This window comes from Nothoprocta perdicaria, unplaced genomic scaffold (assembly GCF_003342845.1).
Source record: "Nothoprocta perdicaria isolate Ctin4 unplaced genomic scaffold, notPer1 scaffold_34, whole genome shotgun sequence".
NCBI lineage: Eukaryota > Metazoa > Chordata > Aves > Tinamiformes > Tinamidae > Nothoprocta > Nothoprocta perdicaria.
In genome coordinates, this window is record NW_020455577.1 from 1234333 (window position 1) to 1253143 (window position 18811).

Genomic DNA, 18811 nt, shown 5'->3' on the forward strand with positions numbered 1-18811 from the left:
GTTAGGCATGCTCTAGGTGAATAAAAGCTGAAAATTTAAACAATTTAAAGAAGCAAGAGGATAGCGTTATCCAAAGAGCAGCCTCCCTGTCAGGCAAGCAGCTCATTTGTTTCCTGCAGCCAGCTTTGAATCATTCAGTTGAACTCTGTACCCAGCTTTACTTTGCCAGTGCCCCTTCTTGGGAAGGATACTTTATTTTTTATTTTATTGCTCAAGACAGCTTTAATGCTAAAATATTTCTTTAGATATTTTTTAAGCAAGGTGGCCTCTGGCTGCAATTAGTGTCCCATTGGAAGAGCTGCAGCATTATATAGCAACACTAAAGCAAATCATTCTACCTCATGGCATTATTACCTTGATCTGAAAATTTCCCCGGGCTGCAATTTGTCACTAATATTGCCTTCAGCTAAACTTAACCATACAAAAAAAAAGGAGTTAATAGAGCTGCAGTTCTGGAGTTGCCATCACCATTTTTTTGGATGAGTTATTATTTAGTACATTTTATTGACCAAGCATGTAGAGTTCTTGGTCCTTGAAAAATGATGCAATGGTTCATCACAGACTCCATAAATTGCTGGACTTTGTAGCAGTAATATCTTGGTGTCCTACACCCTGAGAAAGGAAGGTATCTCTGAAATACAGTAGGCATATTCTGCGCCGAAGCAGAAACTGCATTACTCAGCTTGACTGATGTGAGCAGTTGGTCGTGATTACCAGAGACAGCAGCGCTGAGARTATGATGCAGAGTTTCACTCCTGTCCTTTTGCTTGGTTTTTGCCATAGTTAACAGAATCTGTGTGTTCTGCCAGGCGGTGACATTGGTTTGCTATAAAATAATTCCCCCTGAGACCAAGCAGCTCAAGTTAATCAGTTGTGGAGACAAGGCTGAGGTGGCTCATCATCAACTGGCCCTGGGTCGTGTATTTTTGGTGGAAGTGCTGGCAAAGCCAGTGGTGGGAGCAGACTGCCCCTGCCCTGGTGGCATCTATGCTGTATGCTTGAGGTGTCAATGTTGCTGTTTCTACCAGGAGAAATCAGTTAAGCTTCAGAAGAAAGGGATTTGCTCCTCCTTTKGAGGAGCTAAAGAGGATTTTGGCTCCTCTTTGCCAAAATACGGCTCTTGGTGGCAGCTAATCCTGAAGTACTGCRGAGTTGGGATGGTCCTGGGCTGGGGCTGCTGTCACCCTGCACACTAAGCGCTCCCCAGCCAAGTAGTCCAGTCCTTCAGGAAAGGAACTCGGCCTCTTTGTGTAGCACTCGGTGCAAATACCTGAATACAGCCCCATCTTCTCATTGCAACTTGCAGCTCTTGGTCAAAAAAAAAAAAACAAAAAAAAACCACTTAAGCCACCTGGAAAATCGGGCAAAACAGGGCAACTGTGTTCTCCACTCCAACTGCAATTAGAGAAGTTAAATTAATGCTTTGTGTTGTCTTTGGTCCCAAATCTGTTCTGTGAGGTGGGAATGCAGCTCGGATTGGAAGGAGACTGACAGAGATTTTAATAACTTTTAAAAATTAAACAGAGCAGGCAATTGGCTCATAATGTTGCCTTACTTCTACTAGCAGGTATCTTTGTTTTTCTAAGTAGCCAAGGAATTAGAGTTGTAAAATCAGCCATTACTCATGCTTTGCAAGTGGTTTAAGATTTGAGGTTTTCTTTAAATATATTTGTCACTTAATTTAGAAGCCTGGCTTAGAGCAGCAGGAGAAATGAATTGACATAAGGGAGTCTGCAGCAGACTTTAAATTAGTAGTTTGCCTCGTTGATAATGCACGTTGTTAAAACATGTGAAAATACCTGCATGCAAGATAGGCTATGATGTCTTGTCATAGAAGAGTGAGGTCGGGAGAGATCCTGTTCCTATTGAGCTGGCAGGTTTTGTCTAATCTGCATATAGAATAACTCTTTTCATTCATTATTGAAGTGCCATGTGCATCCTACGGTGATTTTCTGTGCTGCTGGGTCTTTGGTGGTGAATGTCATTCGTGTTCGTGCTGCTTTTTCTGTCTTTGGGTGGCAGCCAGTGCTTTTGGTGTTTGTATTTGTTGGTGCTCAGAGGTGCTGTTGCAGTGGGCGCTGTGCGTGTCAGTGCTGGCCACGGTGTGTGTTTGATGGTGCCCTGGGGCTCTGTGGAGCTGGGCAGCCCTGTCCCCTTGATGCAGCTTTGTCACTGCCAGCCAGGTCCCATGATAAAGCTCACAGGTCCTTACRTGCCGGGAAGCAAAGGTGCTTGTGCTACATAGCATTTCATAGCATTGTGCTACATAGCGTTTCTTATTTTGAAGAGAAAGGTCCATGCTCCAGGGAAGGAAAAAAAAGTAGGGAGAGAGAGGAAAAAGAAAAAAAGCTCTTAGGCTTTGTATAAGGATACTATTTTTGTCTATTTACTGTCAAATGCAGGATAAGGATCTCGGAAAGGACACGGGAGGCAGGTGGGTGTAACAAGCTGGTAGCAAGGATGGATGGAATAATAARGAGGCAAGGGGAAAATCTAAAAGGTAAATTCCCTCCTGAAGTTGGCGATGGGAAGACGTGTGAGTGTGCACGCACACACGTGTGCACACTTGTGACTAGCTCTTCACGGTGTGAAAATACTTGCAGTGTGGAATCCTAAGGAGGAGGCACGGGGATGGGAGCACTTCAGCAGTGTAGCGTTGCCTTCAAAATGCATCTCAGTCCAAAAAGTGAGTTAGAAATAGCTTCTCTTTCTGTCTATTTCTGTGTGTATTTTTCTGGCCTCCATTTATATAGGAAAGTTGTTAAAAATACAGGAAAATGGGCAAGTATACAGGGGGAATAAAAAGAAACTGAATATGTATAATTTTTTTTTCCTGTGTACAGAAGCAGTGTGAATAAAAGCAGATGAGTAATGGTCTTTCTTTGATCCCAGCTACATAGGAGTTGTGGATAACAGGAGAATGTGAACAGCTGTCAGGCAGTACTGTGATGAAACTTAATGTTGTCCTTTGAATTTTTTCTGGCTGAGATGTCTCTCAAGTAAATTGTGGTTTTTTTGGAACCCACTGGATGTGCTTTAGCTGAGCTTATGCTTAGCAAAATGTACTTAGTGCCTGAAAATGCAGCTCTTCAGGTATGCCTAATCACGCACCCAAGTCAGTGGTACCTTTGGGGAAGAAAATGAACTTCACCTTTTTCATTCTCATCCATCTTGATCTTGGTCATTAAAGTATAAAACTCACATTTCAGGTTTTTTTCTCTGATTTTTTTTTTTTTTTTTTGGCCTTGTGTTGGATATATGCCATGTCCTTAGAGAAAGATGGAAAGTGCTCAATTCCTGGACCTGTTGCAAATGAATTTGGTTGTTAGTGTATTCCAGTTCATTGCCCATCAATGCAAAAACARTATTACATTTTTATGTTCCAAATGTCTCATTTTGTTTGCAGTAAATTCCATCTCCTCTCAGTTTCATTTTAAACAGCTGTTTTCTAAATCCTTTCAAAACAGCAATTTTGTTTTATAGTGATGATCTTTGTCACTTAAGCTTTAACTAGAGGGTTGTAATTTCTTTCTCCTCTTTTGCTTCCCTCTTTCCTCCCTCTTACACCTCCAGTATTTTTCTAGGCCTTTGAGGCATTAATTGTGGTTATTATGTTTTACTTTCCTCGCATCCCTGCTTTCCCTTGCATTCTCTTGAAGGAGCTTTTCTGCCTTCTATCCCACAATAATTGGGCATTTAGGACTTGTATTCTTTTTTCCTCCTAAAATTCAAGTTGAATAGAGCTGTTTCTTCTTAAACAAATAAAAGTCAAAATAGTCTCTTGGTACTTTCTCCACATAGGCTTTCATATGGAACTCCAAAAAGCMGGCACATTCCAACTGTGCCTTAATTGAGCGAGCTTCAAATGGTGCCTCGGAGATGCTGGCGTTTGGAGCGAGCTTTGCCCAGATCTGGAGTCTGATGCAAGCTTGCTATATACAGCCATATGTGAATAAGTGATGAATCAGCAAAGGGTTTTGTCTCTGAACCAAGAAACATAATTTGTTGCTGAAAGCCCCCTTTTTTATTTTTTATTTTTTATTTTTTTACCCAAGTCTTAAAATAGGATGATTTTTTTTCTGGATATTTAGGCAGAGCAATTTTTCTTGTAAAATACTTTGGCAAGGGATATAATAGCTGAATTATGACCTGTGTGCAGCAGAAATTAAACACTTGTGGGGAGCTCTCTGCGACTTAGCTCTTGAACAGGGTATGTGATGCAGCAAATTATTAACTATTGATTTCTGTAATACTCTGCAGGCATCAGTGATTTAGCAGTATGCTGGTAAGTACCCCGAGAAAAGATTAATATCTTAGCAGAAACAGTAATTACGGGTATGTTTAAATAACGATCCTTGTGACAGCTACATATGCAGATATTGAACACAGCTTTGGCCTGTGGTTGAGTGTCCAAAAGCACCTSGAAGATGGTGTCACTCGGGTGTTCTGAAATCCAAGTTTTCAGTTTTTGGGGGTGTGTTAGCTGCTCCGAATGCCGGATGTTTGTCCTGTGGAATCAACCCCATGTCCCAGAGGAGAAGACTGTTATTTACATAGCTCACCCTCAGTTGCATCATTGGGAAGGTCCCAGGAAGATGCTCTGAGGCATCTCAGTTGAGCACAATTCAGCCTCTCTGCAAAAGCTGTTGCCTGCAAGGCATTTACGCCAAAGAGTTTCTTTGCAGTGGTTTAGCTGTCGTTAGTGCAAAGTGTTTACTCTCAGCATTCATTACCAAATTGCTTCTCCACAGAGCTTGACAATTGGAATTTGTCATTACTTTTTCTCCCAGAGTAAGTATTTTACAGCAATAGCTTCCTCCAGAAGAGGGGRAAAAAAAAAAAAGGGAAATGGATTTCTTGTCTTAATTTTGTGTGGAGAGAAAGATGGTCTTCATATGTTATCCCTAAACATTGTTTAGATTCCCACAGAAGGGCTGATTTTGACTTACTGCTTCTCTTAGCTCATGAGACAAAGCGAGTTCCCTTCTGCAGATGTTAGTCTTTAAATTTCATCAGGAGGGACAGCTACATCTGGGTCCCCGGGTCAGTGAAAATGAGCTCTAGCTGCAGCCTGTGCATTTATGCCTGGCATTACAGATGTTTATATAGCAGCAGAAGTGGAGCTGCTCGTCACACACCAACTGTCTCTGCCTTGATTGTATTGGCATGGGGTGAATAAGGAAAGAGTACTGGATTCTGGAAAAAAAGCCTTTAAGAACATGTAGCACTGACCTCAAAGTCCCCCGAGCCATGGTGTCCTTGAAGAACAGTAAATGCTTGAGCAAGAGAAGTTTGAGTAAGTGATGAAGCTGGGAGGAAGGATGCTGGCTGGTGTAGATGACCCTTCATTTGATAGGGGCAGGTACGTGTGAGCTGCTGCTGGGCCCTGTGCAGAGCACCCATGTGATCAAATAACGTGCAGTTTATTTCCTGCAGCTAACGCTTACTTGTTTTTATGGTTTTTTTTTGCCTCGATATGTCAAGGATATTTGTAGAACATGAGCTTTTATTGCGTTGTGCTTTGCTCTCTGCATGGCAGTAACATCACGCCCTTGCGAGGTGTGTACAGAGCAGAGCACGGACCGGTGCAAATCCACAGACAGCGACTCCTCTCCCGAAGGACAGAAACTCAAATGTTGGCTCTTGCAGGTGGCCTGACAGTGTCACTGAGCATGCTGCTGAGTGGTGTAACCATCCCATTGCTGATTTATGAGTGAAACAATCTAGCGTGCTACTGCAGGGCTGCTAGGTTATGTTTTTCCAAGATTTTTTAAAAAAGATTTAAAAACAAGAGGCTCCCCATTCGAACTTTCTGTTCTCTCTAGCTGTCACAAGCCGTGCCTGCTGCTGTCATATGCAGCTCATGACCACCTGACMAAGCTGCTTTAAAATCAAGCAACTTAACTGTTGCCGGAATGTTTAACCAGTCCTTCAGCTGGGTTTTATTACTGGCATCCAGTCCCGTATATGTAGTCACTTGTGCTGTAGAGGTACCTATGAGCAGGGAGAAAAATGGGGACAAAACCCTATTTTTCCGCTTCGTGGGCCACTATTCACACGCCAGCTGATGTTAGCACTAGCAGAGGCAGTAGCAGTAATGTAAAGTGTCCCTTGTGTGAATAACCATGTAATGATGGCCTTTTGGGTCCAGCAATCTTAGCCTGAACTGCTGATAATTTCCAGCAGTTACTTCTGGCGAGCACCTTTGCTGCTTTCTATGTCTCCGAGTTACATTCTCAGAATCAAAGCACAGAGCCAGCTCACCTTTCATAGTTACTTCAGTTCTRTGGGATCTCGTATGTAATGAAACCAAATAAATCTGGCAGTAGGTGGCTGTCTGTCCAGGGCAAGTTTACACCTCTTTGAGGATTGTCCTCTTAGGGACCACATTCTGTTTGTGTGTATACTGAAAAAATTGCTATTGTTGTTAATGATAAAATTGTGCATTTCAAATAAATGGCCAGTATTGAAGCTGATAAAGCCAATAATCACTCATATATACCTGATCAGAGGATTCAAAGATGTATGTGCTTCTAGGCTTTAATGTATCTGATTTATGTCCCTTTGAATTTGTAAAATACTATGGAAGCCCCACATCCATGTACATGGAAGCYGATGGTTTTCAGGGTGAGGAATAATCGGTGTTGTTGGAAAGTGATTGTCTTTGTTGCATTTGCATGGCTGTTTTTCCAGTGTTCCTGTGAAATAGCAGGGTGTCCCACATGCCATTGAAATAATAATACCGCTCTCTTATGGGGATCTCTTTTATAATTCAGGCCGAACACACATTTCATTCAGTTCATGAATGACTAATATTACCTGCTTTTCTTTTCTTTTGTTTCCTTTGCTGTAGCTGCTGGAGTCGCTGGAGTCTGAAACAGTGCAGCTAGAAGCCTTTCTGGAGTGGAAGCAGCTGGAGCAAATTTATTGGCAGTGGATGGTAATGAATCAAACTGTTTTTAAAGATTTTTGCTTTTTCTGATCTAGTAAATAACTGACCACTTCCAAAGGTCCCTTCCCACAAAGGTGCATGATGCAAAACATCTTTTCAATGGCATTTTGAGCAAAACTTCTACTTCTTTTTTTTTTTTTTTTTTCCTCCCCCCTTCCCTTCACTAAGACCTGGCAGCTAAGCTGAGGAGTTAGAAGGAAGAGTGGCAAAATTTCGTACAGTTAACACAAATGAAAATGCCTGATCTTCATTTCTTTAATGTTTTTTCAAACATAGCAAGTGCACATTTTGTTAAAATTAAATGGCGCTTCAGAAGAGGGACTTTAAGCTTTATTGCAGACTTGAGAACAACTGAATTTGCAAGCAGCTGATATTGAAAACAACTTCATTCTTTGCAGCCAAATAGTGTGTTGAGATTACATATTTCCCCTTGAACTGTGTTGAACGATCGTAAGGAATCAATAAACCTTCCTCTGTGCTTCTTACGATTTCTCAAGTGAGTGTAAATGGTAACATCCATCTCACTTCTGTGTACGAGTTTTGCCCATTTACAGTTGCTGAAAATAATTCTCCAAAACACTGCATTAGCCGTATGAATTTATAAATTTTGAAAATCAGGGAGCTGACCATTAATTGCCAGTATGCCCTGTAGGCCTACACTGAAAGCAGCACAAAGGAGTGTAAAGTTACCTTACCTATCTTGAAAAAATAATTCCAATCCACAGCCTTGCCTAAGATCATTGTTTTTTAACTTTATTTATCTACCATCTTATAATTCTTTGGAAAGCATATGTGCTAGAATAAGCCTGGCTTCAAAGTGGTGCAGACAAAATGTAGCTGCACGTGCAACGGKTTGTCTGGGTACCCACCAAAACCTTAGGCCCCGACACGTTGTACAATGCRAGGAGCATTGGGGACGTTGAAGGGAATCCTAGACTTAAATCTAGAATAAACATCTGGAAAAGAAAAAGCACGTTAGTGACCAGCCCATTAAGCCAGGGTTGCGTACAGTGGTGTTGTTGTTGAGCAGGCTGGGATTTTGCTGGTGGTGGCCACGTTCCTGTGTGTGGCACTGGGATGTGCTCAGAGGATGCACTAGCTTTGTCTTTCCATTGGAGCCATGCTTTGCTTGGCTGGTGTGATGAGTGGGATGCTTTTTGCCTGGTTATTCCCAGTTCTTCCGRATGCTGTTGGCAGCGTTGGTGACAYATCCGYGCTGCAGCTTCCTTCCTCTGGTTCTGGAATGTTTTTGTGCGGGTGGGAGGTTAGTAGTGGCTGTGCAGCCCGCCTCCGTGTTTGCTGAGTGTGGCTTACTCTGCATGTGCTGCTGCTGCTTGCTCTGCTTAACTTTCGCCTTCTCTTGGTTCTTTAATTACCAGACGTGGTGCTTGGACAGAACCGCAATCTACCTGGCCCAAATATAACATTTCTTACCTCTAAATCCATTATTATCATTTGATCTAATACAACTTTTCTGACTTAGGACCTGCTCATCTTTTTGGCTCAGATACTGCCTTCCTTTCCATCGTGGCAGAGTTGGTGTCTTTAATGTGGGATTATGCCATGAGCAATCWGCAGCAAGGAGATCTGAGTTAATGCCTTCATTCCCTCAATGTTTCCCTGGTGCATCCTTTTTATCAGGCAGTTTCTTTTACCTTATTCTGGAAAAGAAATGAATCCTATGGGAATATTGCAGGGAGAGAGAACAAGTTCCTTTTTGCCAGAAAGAAGCCTAAGGTGATTCTTCAGCAAATCTGCTGTGTGGGCATGGGTAGAGAACCTTCACTTCTATAAAATAAAAGTCTAGACATGAAAGTTGCTGATGTACATGAAGAATCCTAATGCAACAAGGGTTGGTCCGTGACAGGGAGCCAGGAGGAACTGGGAACCACATTCCAGCTCAGCTGCAGTCAGAGCAAGACGTGTGACAGCCACTGAAATGGGATTCCTGGGAGCAGTGAATCGTGAGGTGCTGCGTTTGCAGTGATGAGCACGAGGCTGGGTTTAAAGATTCACAGAGTGGGAAACTAGGCAAGTTAATGAAGGTGAAAACTGGGGAAATTAATGCATCTCACAAGCATGGCCTATCTTGGGATAGGAATAGGAAGGTTCACTAGATTAGCTTTCACAAATATAAGTGGGAAAAATTCTGTGAAGGAAACAGATTTAATACTAAATGAAAGAGATTACTTAATTAGGGTTTAAAATTGCTTTGCGGCAGAGTTGCTTATCTTTAGTAGGAAGGACGAGGAAGAGCACTTGAGCATGAGCAATTGGTCCTGCAAGAGCAGTTCAACAAAGTATTTGTTAGACAGTTGCTTAAAATTGCATTGAATAAAATGTTGCCTTGGATTATGGCTGTATGTGAGTGGCAGAGGCACAGGTTGGAGGCATGGTAGGTGTACTGCCACACTTCCTCCACAGAAATGTCACCTATCCTCTTAAAAAAGCAGTATGAGCCTTGCTGTTTTCTTATTTGAGTGTTTGAACTATGGCTTTAATAAGCGTATGTGTTATTTGGAACTGTATTTCGAAGAATGCTGCCTTTTTTTTTTTTTTCTCCTAACCTTTAAAATAACCTGTTCCATGGCCATCAGTTTACCAGCTCCCCTGCAGTTACTTTTTGGACAAGCGTTCCCTTTTCCTGTCCCCTGTGATTTATCTGTGCCTTGACAATCTATGTTTAAATCAAGTATCTGGCTCATGTGCTGTAGAAGTTTGATATTAGTATTAAAATTAGTATTAAAAGAGCATTAATAATTTTAAACAAAAAAATGTCACCCTTCTCTTCCCCTACCCCCCCCCCCCCCCAAAAGAAAAATAACTTACTGTTGATCACTGCATACACATTATAGCATTTTTTGATTTCTGCACAAATATTCACCTCACATATGGAGATAGAGTGGGATCTTCAGGAAAAACCCCCCCAAAAAAAAAAAAAAAAAAAATAAAAAAAAGGGGAAACAGGAGGATTTTCCCCACAAACCACTGATGCCTTCAGCATTTGTCAATGGCAGGTGTAAAAGACTTAATGCCAGACTGGGCTCCTTAATCTTGCTAGGAATCCACCAGCTAACGAGTTGGAATTGGTGAATCTTTCAGACTTCTTGCCTGGTTCAGCAGCTGAGCTTGGACGTGGCTGCAGGAAAACAGATTTTTGGTGATCCCTGCATCTTTGCTTCTTTTTCTCACCAAGTGCAGCAAGCTGTCAAGAGAATTTTCTTTCCTACTTTCTTAGTTCTGGCTTGTCAGATGATTTTAGCRTTATTATTTTTAAAAGCAACTTTTCAGATTTGATAAAGAAGACATTACAGCTAAATATAGACACTAGCTGGTTTTCTGAGATTTGCTATTAATGATATTTCCTTACCAACTTTCAAGTCTGAGATTGATTATTTTCAGTTATGTTATCAAAACACATTGAATGAAGTTTAAGGAAAGAAGGATTTTAATCCATTTTGAGAAACTTAGCGTTTTAATATTAAATGTTTTTTAAAGTCAAATGAGCACCAGGATTGGAGAACTTGAGAAATTCAGAGGTAAAATTGAAGGAGGAGGACGGGATTTTACTTTGTAGCCCGAATGTACTTACTGCTACATCCAGCTCTCTGAATCTTGTATCAAAAGAAGGAGGAGGTTACCCAGACCAGTGCTCTTGACAATACTGCTGCCTCCTCTCCTCCTCATCCTAGGAAGCGGACCGGTTTGCTTTTCAGCTAAYGAGCAGTAGTCATCCTCAGGAGGTCATAAATAATTTCAGCCACCAGGAAGGAATTCATGATCAGGCCCCATCAATAGGATTTTGTGAAAGCTTCAGTTACAGCTTAGTCCGCTTTCTTTTGGTGAAAACGGTCAGGAAAAGACAACTTCTAATGCACGTGGCGATGCCGCGCTTGTCTTTGTGGTAGGCTCCCGCCCCCCTTTCCTCCCATTTTTCCCCAATTTTTCTGCATTTTCTCCCTCTCCCCTTCCTGCTCAGCCTCCCTTTTTCCTTTGCACATGGCATATGCTACAGCAGCTGCAGAGAGGCAGCCTGCAAGAGGAGGATGGAGCAGACTCCGTGCCATCAGCAAGGGGCTTCATTACCGCCCCGCTCTCGCCGTGGGAGGCGTTCAGCTGCCGCCTTTGGTGACAGGCGGTGGCACAAGGCGCTGGCTTAAAAGGGCAAGTATAGTGCCTCTTAAATGTAACATTCAAAGGAAGACAAACCAATTGCCTTAGGCTGGCGTTTGACAGAGCTGCAGCGAGCGGAGCGGGCGCGGTAATTCTAATAAATTAACAAAATATTGCTTTAAGATTCATGCGCTTGCTGAATTTCAAATAAGCTCTGTTGCTTTCCGTGAACTAAGAAAGTTTTAGTTATGTAGTGAAAATATATTACTGTTTTCTTTATTCTCTTCTCCTTGTCCCCAGATGCAGCTGTGGCTCTTTTCTGTCCCCTCTGCCACGCAGGGCTGTCCTTTGCAGCGAGACAGGACGTACGTGGGAGGGAGTCTCTCGTGCGTGCCAGGCACTACTATTTCCACGTGGACGTTGCCCGTGCCCAGGACACGTCTGTGTCCTCATGGGCCGTTCCTGTGGTCAGCACCAAGCCACTCGTCTCAACGGTGACAGTTTTGTGACACTTTGCAGTGCTGACGTTGCCTGAGAAAGGAGATTTTATAGCGTGTCATTTGCCATTCAGCTCCCTTAAAAAGTTTTTTTTTCCCTCATAATCAGCCTCCAGCCCCCTTGCTGTGATTTAAGTCAGTTTTTACCCTACCTGCAGAGAAAAGAGAGAGACGGAGAAATTGATTCCCATCCTCTTTGAAGCCTCCTTTTACATCAGTGCAGGCTGTTAGCATGTCACTGAATCCACAGCCTGTGGTTTTTRGGCTAAACAAAAGTGGTGCTTTTAGTGTCCCCTTAGAGGTAGCTCATTCTTCAAACTTGTGATGAGTGTCGCTGCTCCCCAATGGGATCTTCTATCCAGTTTGTCTTGTACGTAACTGCTGCTGCCTCTGGTGCTTTTTTGAACAGTGTCACGTTGGTGACTTCTGCCTGATTTTCTTACATCTCTTCCAGCAGTATTGCTTGCTGAGCCAGTAATTAGGCAGCAGACACTTTGCTTCTCCAGTGTGTAGACCTTGCTGTAAAACTGCTGAATTTCTTACTACTTTCACATCATTTCCTCAGTTTATAAAGAAAATTTTGAATTCTGGCCATGTCCTTAGAAGAGATCTCTTATTTGATGTCTTCTGCGRATTTTCTTAATAAAATGGAAATATTTAATACTACGTGAGTGGGGAGGACTCAGTGCTTTAGTTGTGAAGCCAAGTTCCTGGCTTGGAAACAGTGTGTTTCTAAATATACTGTGCCCCACAGTGCAAGGATTGAGACCTCTGARCTTATTTTTTTTCCTGAGTATTTCAGGCAGCTGGTGCTATGTCAGGAAGCAACAGAATTACTTGCAGAACCAGTTACATGAGCCGRGTTTAAAAAGAGCTGACAGAGCTGCTGCCCAGCACTACTGGGACTATCCAGGAGTCTCATTTTGTGGAGTTTTGTAGGACACAAGCCATCTTGTGGGTGTTATAACCTCCAAATGGGATTTTCCTGAGCAGCGTAAGCACTTATCTCTGTGCTGGTCGTCGTTTTGTTATAAAAAGCCATAAAAGTGCATTCAGCCCCAGAAAGTGGGTGGAAGGAGCATATCTAGAGGCTCTGCAGACCATCTCTATGTCTCGTGAATGCCACTCATGCTTTAGTAAATCAATAGCGAGTAGCTTGCATATGCASTGTTAGCAATACATGGTTTCAATAGCTTAGAGGTACATTAGAGTTAACTGAAGAAATTTTCTGATTAAAGTAACTTCAAAAATGTGGAGTAGTCGTATCCTGAGGTGGCAGCAGTGCATTCCTAGGTATAAATTATATAGGTAATACATAGGTGTAAATTATATAGGTAATACATAGGTGTAAATTCATAGGTATAAATTGCTGGGGTAGAATAAGTGGGGAAAAAGGGGAAACCCATTTTTGCTCATGCTGAAAAGTTAGTAACCTTTATCATTTTTCCTTTAGGAAGCTGTGTTGGATGATATGTCTGAAGAGGGAAGTCTATGCAAGTCCCAGGACGCTCAGCCAAAGGAAAATCCGCTACCAAAGACAGGCTCCTGCAGCCACTGGGCTGGCAGCCTCGTGGGGAGAATTGACAGATTATCCACAGACCTAACGAGTGTCCGTGACCAGCTGCAGGAGCTTGTAACTCACCGCAAGGCTGTGTGGTATGAGAAGGTAAGGCTGGGGTGATCACAGGAGCCCTCGCAGATCCATCTTTCTCAGTCTTGTTAGATCAGGAAGCTTTTGCCCAGCAGTCCTCAAAGATCCAGTGTGGAGAAAGTATGTGGAGAACAGCCGACTACTCTCTCCCAAGGTAAAAATGAGGAGTGTGCTAGAACAGGTTTTCGGACAGGCAAAAGGAGCTGCTGCTTCACAAAGTACGCAGAACTTCTTCCCAGAGGACACTGTGAGTATAAATACTTTATAGGGGTTCAAAATGTTGGACAAATTCTTGGCAGAAATATCTATTAAGAGCTATTAAATAAATAGTTATGAATTATAAGCCAAGGGTGTTGCAGGGGTGCAAATCACTGCGGGTTTGGAGGGCTATTCCAAAGAAGCATCTCGGTGTATTTGTTTTTGTTCTGTGCTCTTCACTAGTCACTTGCAGTTGGCTGCTCTCAGCAAGGGGGTGCAGGTCTAGACAGGTCTCCTGCGTGGCCTGATTCAGCTGCTAGGACGGGAAAACTGGCATGAGCGTAGCAGAACAAATAATATTTTTATTTCTAAAAATAAATTTTCTGGTGGATGATTTCTAAAGCAAGACATACTCCGACTCTTTATATAAAGTGCTGTTAGATTTTATACCTAAAATTAAATAATAATACTGTAGCTGGTTATGTATAAATCAAAGTATTAAAATCCACAAAGAATAGCCGAGGAAATCTTCATGGTGCATTGAAATAGTTGCATCGTTTGGRTTTGAGCGATGGCTGGTCGAGTTCCAGTGTTTCTGAAATTTGGTGAATGTCATCGAGCGTGCAACTGTGGCGAAACAAATGGAGTGCATCTTAGTGTGGCGTTGTTAAAAGGGTAGTTTATCACAAGTGCCTTTTCTTCTCCGTCCCCCAGAACAGAATGATTTTGTAATGCTACGTGACAGAATTTTTTGGAGTGCTGGAGGTCGGATGACTCTCCGTCAGTCCTTTTTATATCAACTTGGACTTCTATCAGCAGTGCTGCTTATACGCTGCTTTCTCCCGTCATTTTCTCCATGGTCCACATGCTTTCTGAATGCAGACTCTTCTCTCAGTTGCGTATTTCTCCCCTTTCAGTCTCTTCCTTTGAGAAATAAGTTTATCAAATCTTTCCTTCAGGATTACATGTGATGTGTTGTGGAAGAGAGCACTGTYTTTCTGAAAAGAAATCATGCTCCAAAAATCTGTTGGAGCTCTTTGCCCACATGTTGAGTGGTCCCATCAAGGGAGGTTGGGTTGACGTAGTTTACTTGAATTTACGAATAACACTTGATAAAACTCCTTGAATTTTATGATTCTTGGTGAGAAAACAAACACGTAACTGCCTTACCTTTTTTCCCTAGAGCAAGCAGCAGAGCAGGGGAGCAAAGACGAGGTGCTTGTGGTTTTGCAGAGCAGTGGTGGTCACCAGCGGAGTCTTGCACGCCTGTGCAGTCCGTCACCTGTAGAGCCGCCCTGGTGAAGGCGAGGCCGGGAGTGAGCTGCCCAAGGTGACAGATGAAGCTACATCACTAATAGTAAACGCTCAGCACAACTGCAAAGGTTTGCAGGTGGTTTTTTTTTTTTGTGGCACTGAGTAGGAAAGTGGTAAAAGAGCAGCTAAAATTGCAGGGAGTTGAGTCTAAAAAACGCAGATGAAAGGGGACCATCCTCAAAAAAATAAAGCAGTTGAACTAGAAAAGCCCCAGAGAGAAGTGACAGTGACTGAAGTTATGAAAGCCTTTCTGAGCAAGGAACATATGAAGTCCTTGCACTGGCATAGAGGGTGGTCACACTGGAGTTCCTCCTTTGATTGTGTGCTGCAATGACCCTGAAACCATCTCCCCTTTTAGGGATGTTGGCTAGAAGACAACTAGATGTTGGAAGGGTGAAGGGTGGAAGGGTGATTTGTGAAATCCTGATTAACGTGACATTTTCAGTGATATCCATTTATAGGCAGTAAAGTGTTCAGTATCTTGGAGGAGAGGAGGCAAACAACATACCTGTATTGGCAGAAATGTGACCCAAATACTGGGCTCTCATTTTTGTTGTTCTTTCCCATCCATTATGGGGCAAACACTTTCCTTTGGCARTTCTTTGAGGACTTGCAAACGATCAAAAAAGCTGAATGAGCGTAAAAGGTGTCTTAATCCAAGAGAACTTTTGTTTGCTTGGTTCCTAGAGAACTTGTTTGTTGGTTTTCAACATATTTCATTTATTATTTACTCTGTTGACTGAGGTTTTGATTTCGGGCTGTGTTAAACATTCAGCCACCACAGCCTGGAATGCAGAGAGTATTAGACTCCAAATGACAGTCCTGTTCCATGTCAGAACTACTTAATGAGAGGAAGGGTGCATTAGAGCCTGCATGTTTTTTCCTTTTTTTTTTTCCTGTCTTTCATTTTCTGCATTTTCTTTCCTGATCAGGCAGTGTTTGATGCAGAGTTCTAGTTGTTGACTGCGGGATGATTTTGGCAGGTTTTGAACAATTTTCTGTGTCTCTTTCCACATCCATGTATTTTTTCTCAAAATACTTTTTTTTTAACTTACCTTATTTTTAAGGAATGATTTGGTAAGTGATGTGCATAGAGGGTGGAAGTACAGCCAGAAGCCTCTTGCTCCTTTATAGCTTTTCAGATTTGAGAGCAAGCTAGGAAAGAGATATTGTGATCTCTTGTGTGTTTTTTTAGGGAATGTCTTGGCACTACGAAAGCAGGAAGGGAGGTGCAGAGACATCGGCCATCTGCCCTGAACTAGAATCCCTGGAGCTGCAGACTTCTGAAGGGGAAAACTGTCTGGAGTTGCTGCTCTTCAGGGCTGTGCTGGGGCTTGAAGAGCTGTAGCCGAGTTCGGTGTCTCACTTACGGTCCCTGCTTCTGGTTCATGAGGATGCTGCTGCCTCCCCAAACGYTTGCCAGAGGTGGGAATTTCAGAAGAAAAGCAGGGGAGATGCCCTGGTGATGGACCGAATCCATTTGGGACCAGGCTCTCTTGTTTTCCGCTTTTCTTCCATTTTCCTCCAAAAATTTCCTGTTTTCCTCCAGGTGGGAGGAGGGAGACTAGAGGAGAGGCAGTGAATATTGCCAGGACTGGCAGCACAAATCCCCTGGGATGCCTGATCAAGCGGGGATGGAAGGGATTGAAAAAGCCAGCAGGATTTCACTCCATCAGGTGTAGTCCTCTGGGTCACTCGGATTTGATGCTGCTGCCACCTGATCGCAGCACAATGTGCACGACCTTGTCAGGTCTCAAGAAAGGAGCTTTTCTTACCCTATAGAATCTTCTATTTATATTTWWWAAAAAAAGAAAAAGTAAAGAAAATGAATGGGTTTTGGTGCACTTTGATTTAGCACTTCATTATTTGAAGTAGAGAAGCTGTTCCAGAGGTTAATGCTGAAAAATAGTCTTCCATCTTTCCGGTGGTGCTGTTGTTGTTGTTGTTGTGTTGAATTTTGTAGCTGCATTTCCAATATCCTTCCATTTCTGTTAGGAACCGGGAGGCGGGGAGCATCACCGTGAAGGCCAGCAAAGCAGGTAGCTCCCTAGGAGCCAGAGCTTAATGGATTCAGGAGCACATTGGACTTGCATGAAAAGAAAGGCATGTCCAGGGGACGTGTGTGCACGACTGAAACGTCTCACAGGGGCTCGATTTTGACCTCCCTCGTGCCAGCAGTGGGTGGCACTGATGGGTTTTGGGCCGAGCCACCAGGTCTGTGTCCTTCCCCACCGCGGGTGCCAGGCTGGGACGCGTCTCCGCTCTGCTCGGGGCAGCGCTGCAGCTGAGCTCCCGCTGGAGAAGCCTCTCAAGGTTTGTCAAGAGCTGCTTCCCTCCCCCTCGCCTCTCTTTTTTCTTTATTTCCCCCTTTAAGCAAACTGTTCCCATTTCATCTTTGCTATTTCTGCTATTTATTCTAGCTATGAGGGCTTTCTGAGGATATGCTGAAGATATTAGCGGCGTGAGTAGTTAATTATCCAAGCTATCTGGGGTGCAGGAAGCGGCGGGGCAGTGGGGAATAGGCTGCTGCCGCCGCTCATTGGGCAAGAGCAAGGAGCTGCTTTGAATTTCAAAGCATTTGAGCACATCTCCTTACATAACCTCGTCCCCCCTTGCCTTTTCCCTTTCCCCCGGCCTTCCCGCTGCGTTGCCTGCTCCGCAGCCCTCCATCTGGAGCGCGGAGCAGCTGTCAGCGGAGCCTTTCATGCAARAGGAGATTGAGGAACTAGCAAGGCCACAGGAGCAGCTTTGGGAGCCGCATGGTCGGCTGGGCCCAGATGTCTGGCACGGGGGTGGAAACCTGGGGACAGGATCAGAAACATCCATCCCCGGGCACGGTGGAGGCTGTGGGCAGAGAGGGGAAGAGCTGGTGGGGTCGGGGTGTAGTTGTTGAGTTAAATTTACTGTTGGTGGAACTGCAGATGGGGGTCATTCGAAAGCACGGCTCYCTTTAAGCAAAGGGAATAAAATTCTGCAGTTTGCATTCACATTTACTTATATATTTTGTTGCATTGGTTTGTGTGTCGCTTCTTTATCGTTATTCCCAGCAGGAGATCGGAATCTGCATTTTCTGGAGCCTGTGACATCTAGGCTGTTGCTGGAAGGCAAGTGCTCTCCTGCCTTGGYCGAGGACAAGGTGCCCTCTCCATGCATCGCTTCCCTTACCAGCAAACCTGACATTTGTCCAGGTCAAGCAGAGATGTCTTTTTCATTAGACCTTGAGCCTGTTTGTAAAAATACATAGAAAGTTACTGTAGATAATAAGAAAGGGGGTATTTTTGAAAGAATCTTGCTCGCTTCTGACAAGCTGGTCAAGCTTGGCTAGTCAGTGCTAAGCTTGCGGCATGCCAGGGGATGGAAAAGTTACGGATTTGTTCTTTGTTTGAGGATGCAACTTGCTGTGCAGGTGATTAAAAGAATGCTGAAGAGTGAGAGAGAGGAGTCCATGCACCAGTTGCTAAATCAGCAAACTGCTTTCAAAAACACACCAAAATGTAACTGAAAGGAAATTATCCAGCCTGGCGTTTTTCGTGGGGCTCATGTCTTCGGAAAAGCTTCAGCTCCTCGGGGAAGAGCGAAACGTTAGAAACTAAAGTGCTGTCTTGTGTTGCGCACAGAGCTCCACGTTTTGAAGTGCGCGTAGGGGAAGGTTTTCCTTGCTTCCCCAAGGATGCAGCTTTCCTCTCCTTTGCAGCAGTGTTTGCTCAGGTGACAGCATCTGTTAAGATGCAATCAATAACCAGTGTTAATATTTTATTCATATCATTTGCTAAGTCGTTGGATACCAACCAAGTCAATGAAAACAGGCAGTAAATACATCTGAAAAGATATACTCCAATAAATTTTGGATGAGCTTTATTTAACAATAAACTGTAAAAAAAAAAAAAAAAAAAAAGCCCATTCCTGCGAGAGAATGTGTTTTGTAGCCGTTGTAAATGTTTTAGTGCATTTTTAAAGAAATAAGTGTAGTACTTAGTTTTCACAGATAAAACCCATAAAACACAACTGAAGATTAGGAAGCTCCTAATGTGCAGATTTGCAAGCCCTGTGAGGCCGCGGGTCCCAGCAGTGGCTGGGAGAAGGTTG

The 18811-nt window shown here is 43.3% G+C and overlaps 1 protein-coding gene across 1 annotated transcript in view; it reads left to right on the forward strand.

Annotated features, from left to right (window-relative positions):
* The window catches only part of TEDC1 (tubulin epsilon and delta complex 1), a 57398-nt gene that overhangs the window by 26994 nt on the left and 11593 nt on the right, over positions 1-18811 (forward strand). The window contains exons 5-6 of the mRNA XM_026043764.1: positions 6854-6940; positions 13016-13228. Coding sequence (XP_025899549.1) covers positions 6854-6940; positions 13016-13228 — 300 coding nt within the window. The remainder of the gene's footprint in view (positions 1-6853; positions 6941-13015; positions 13229-18811) is intronic.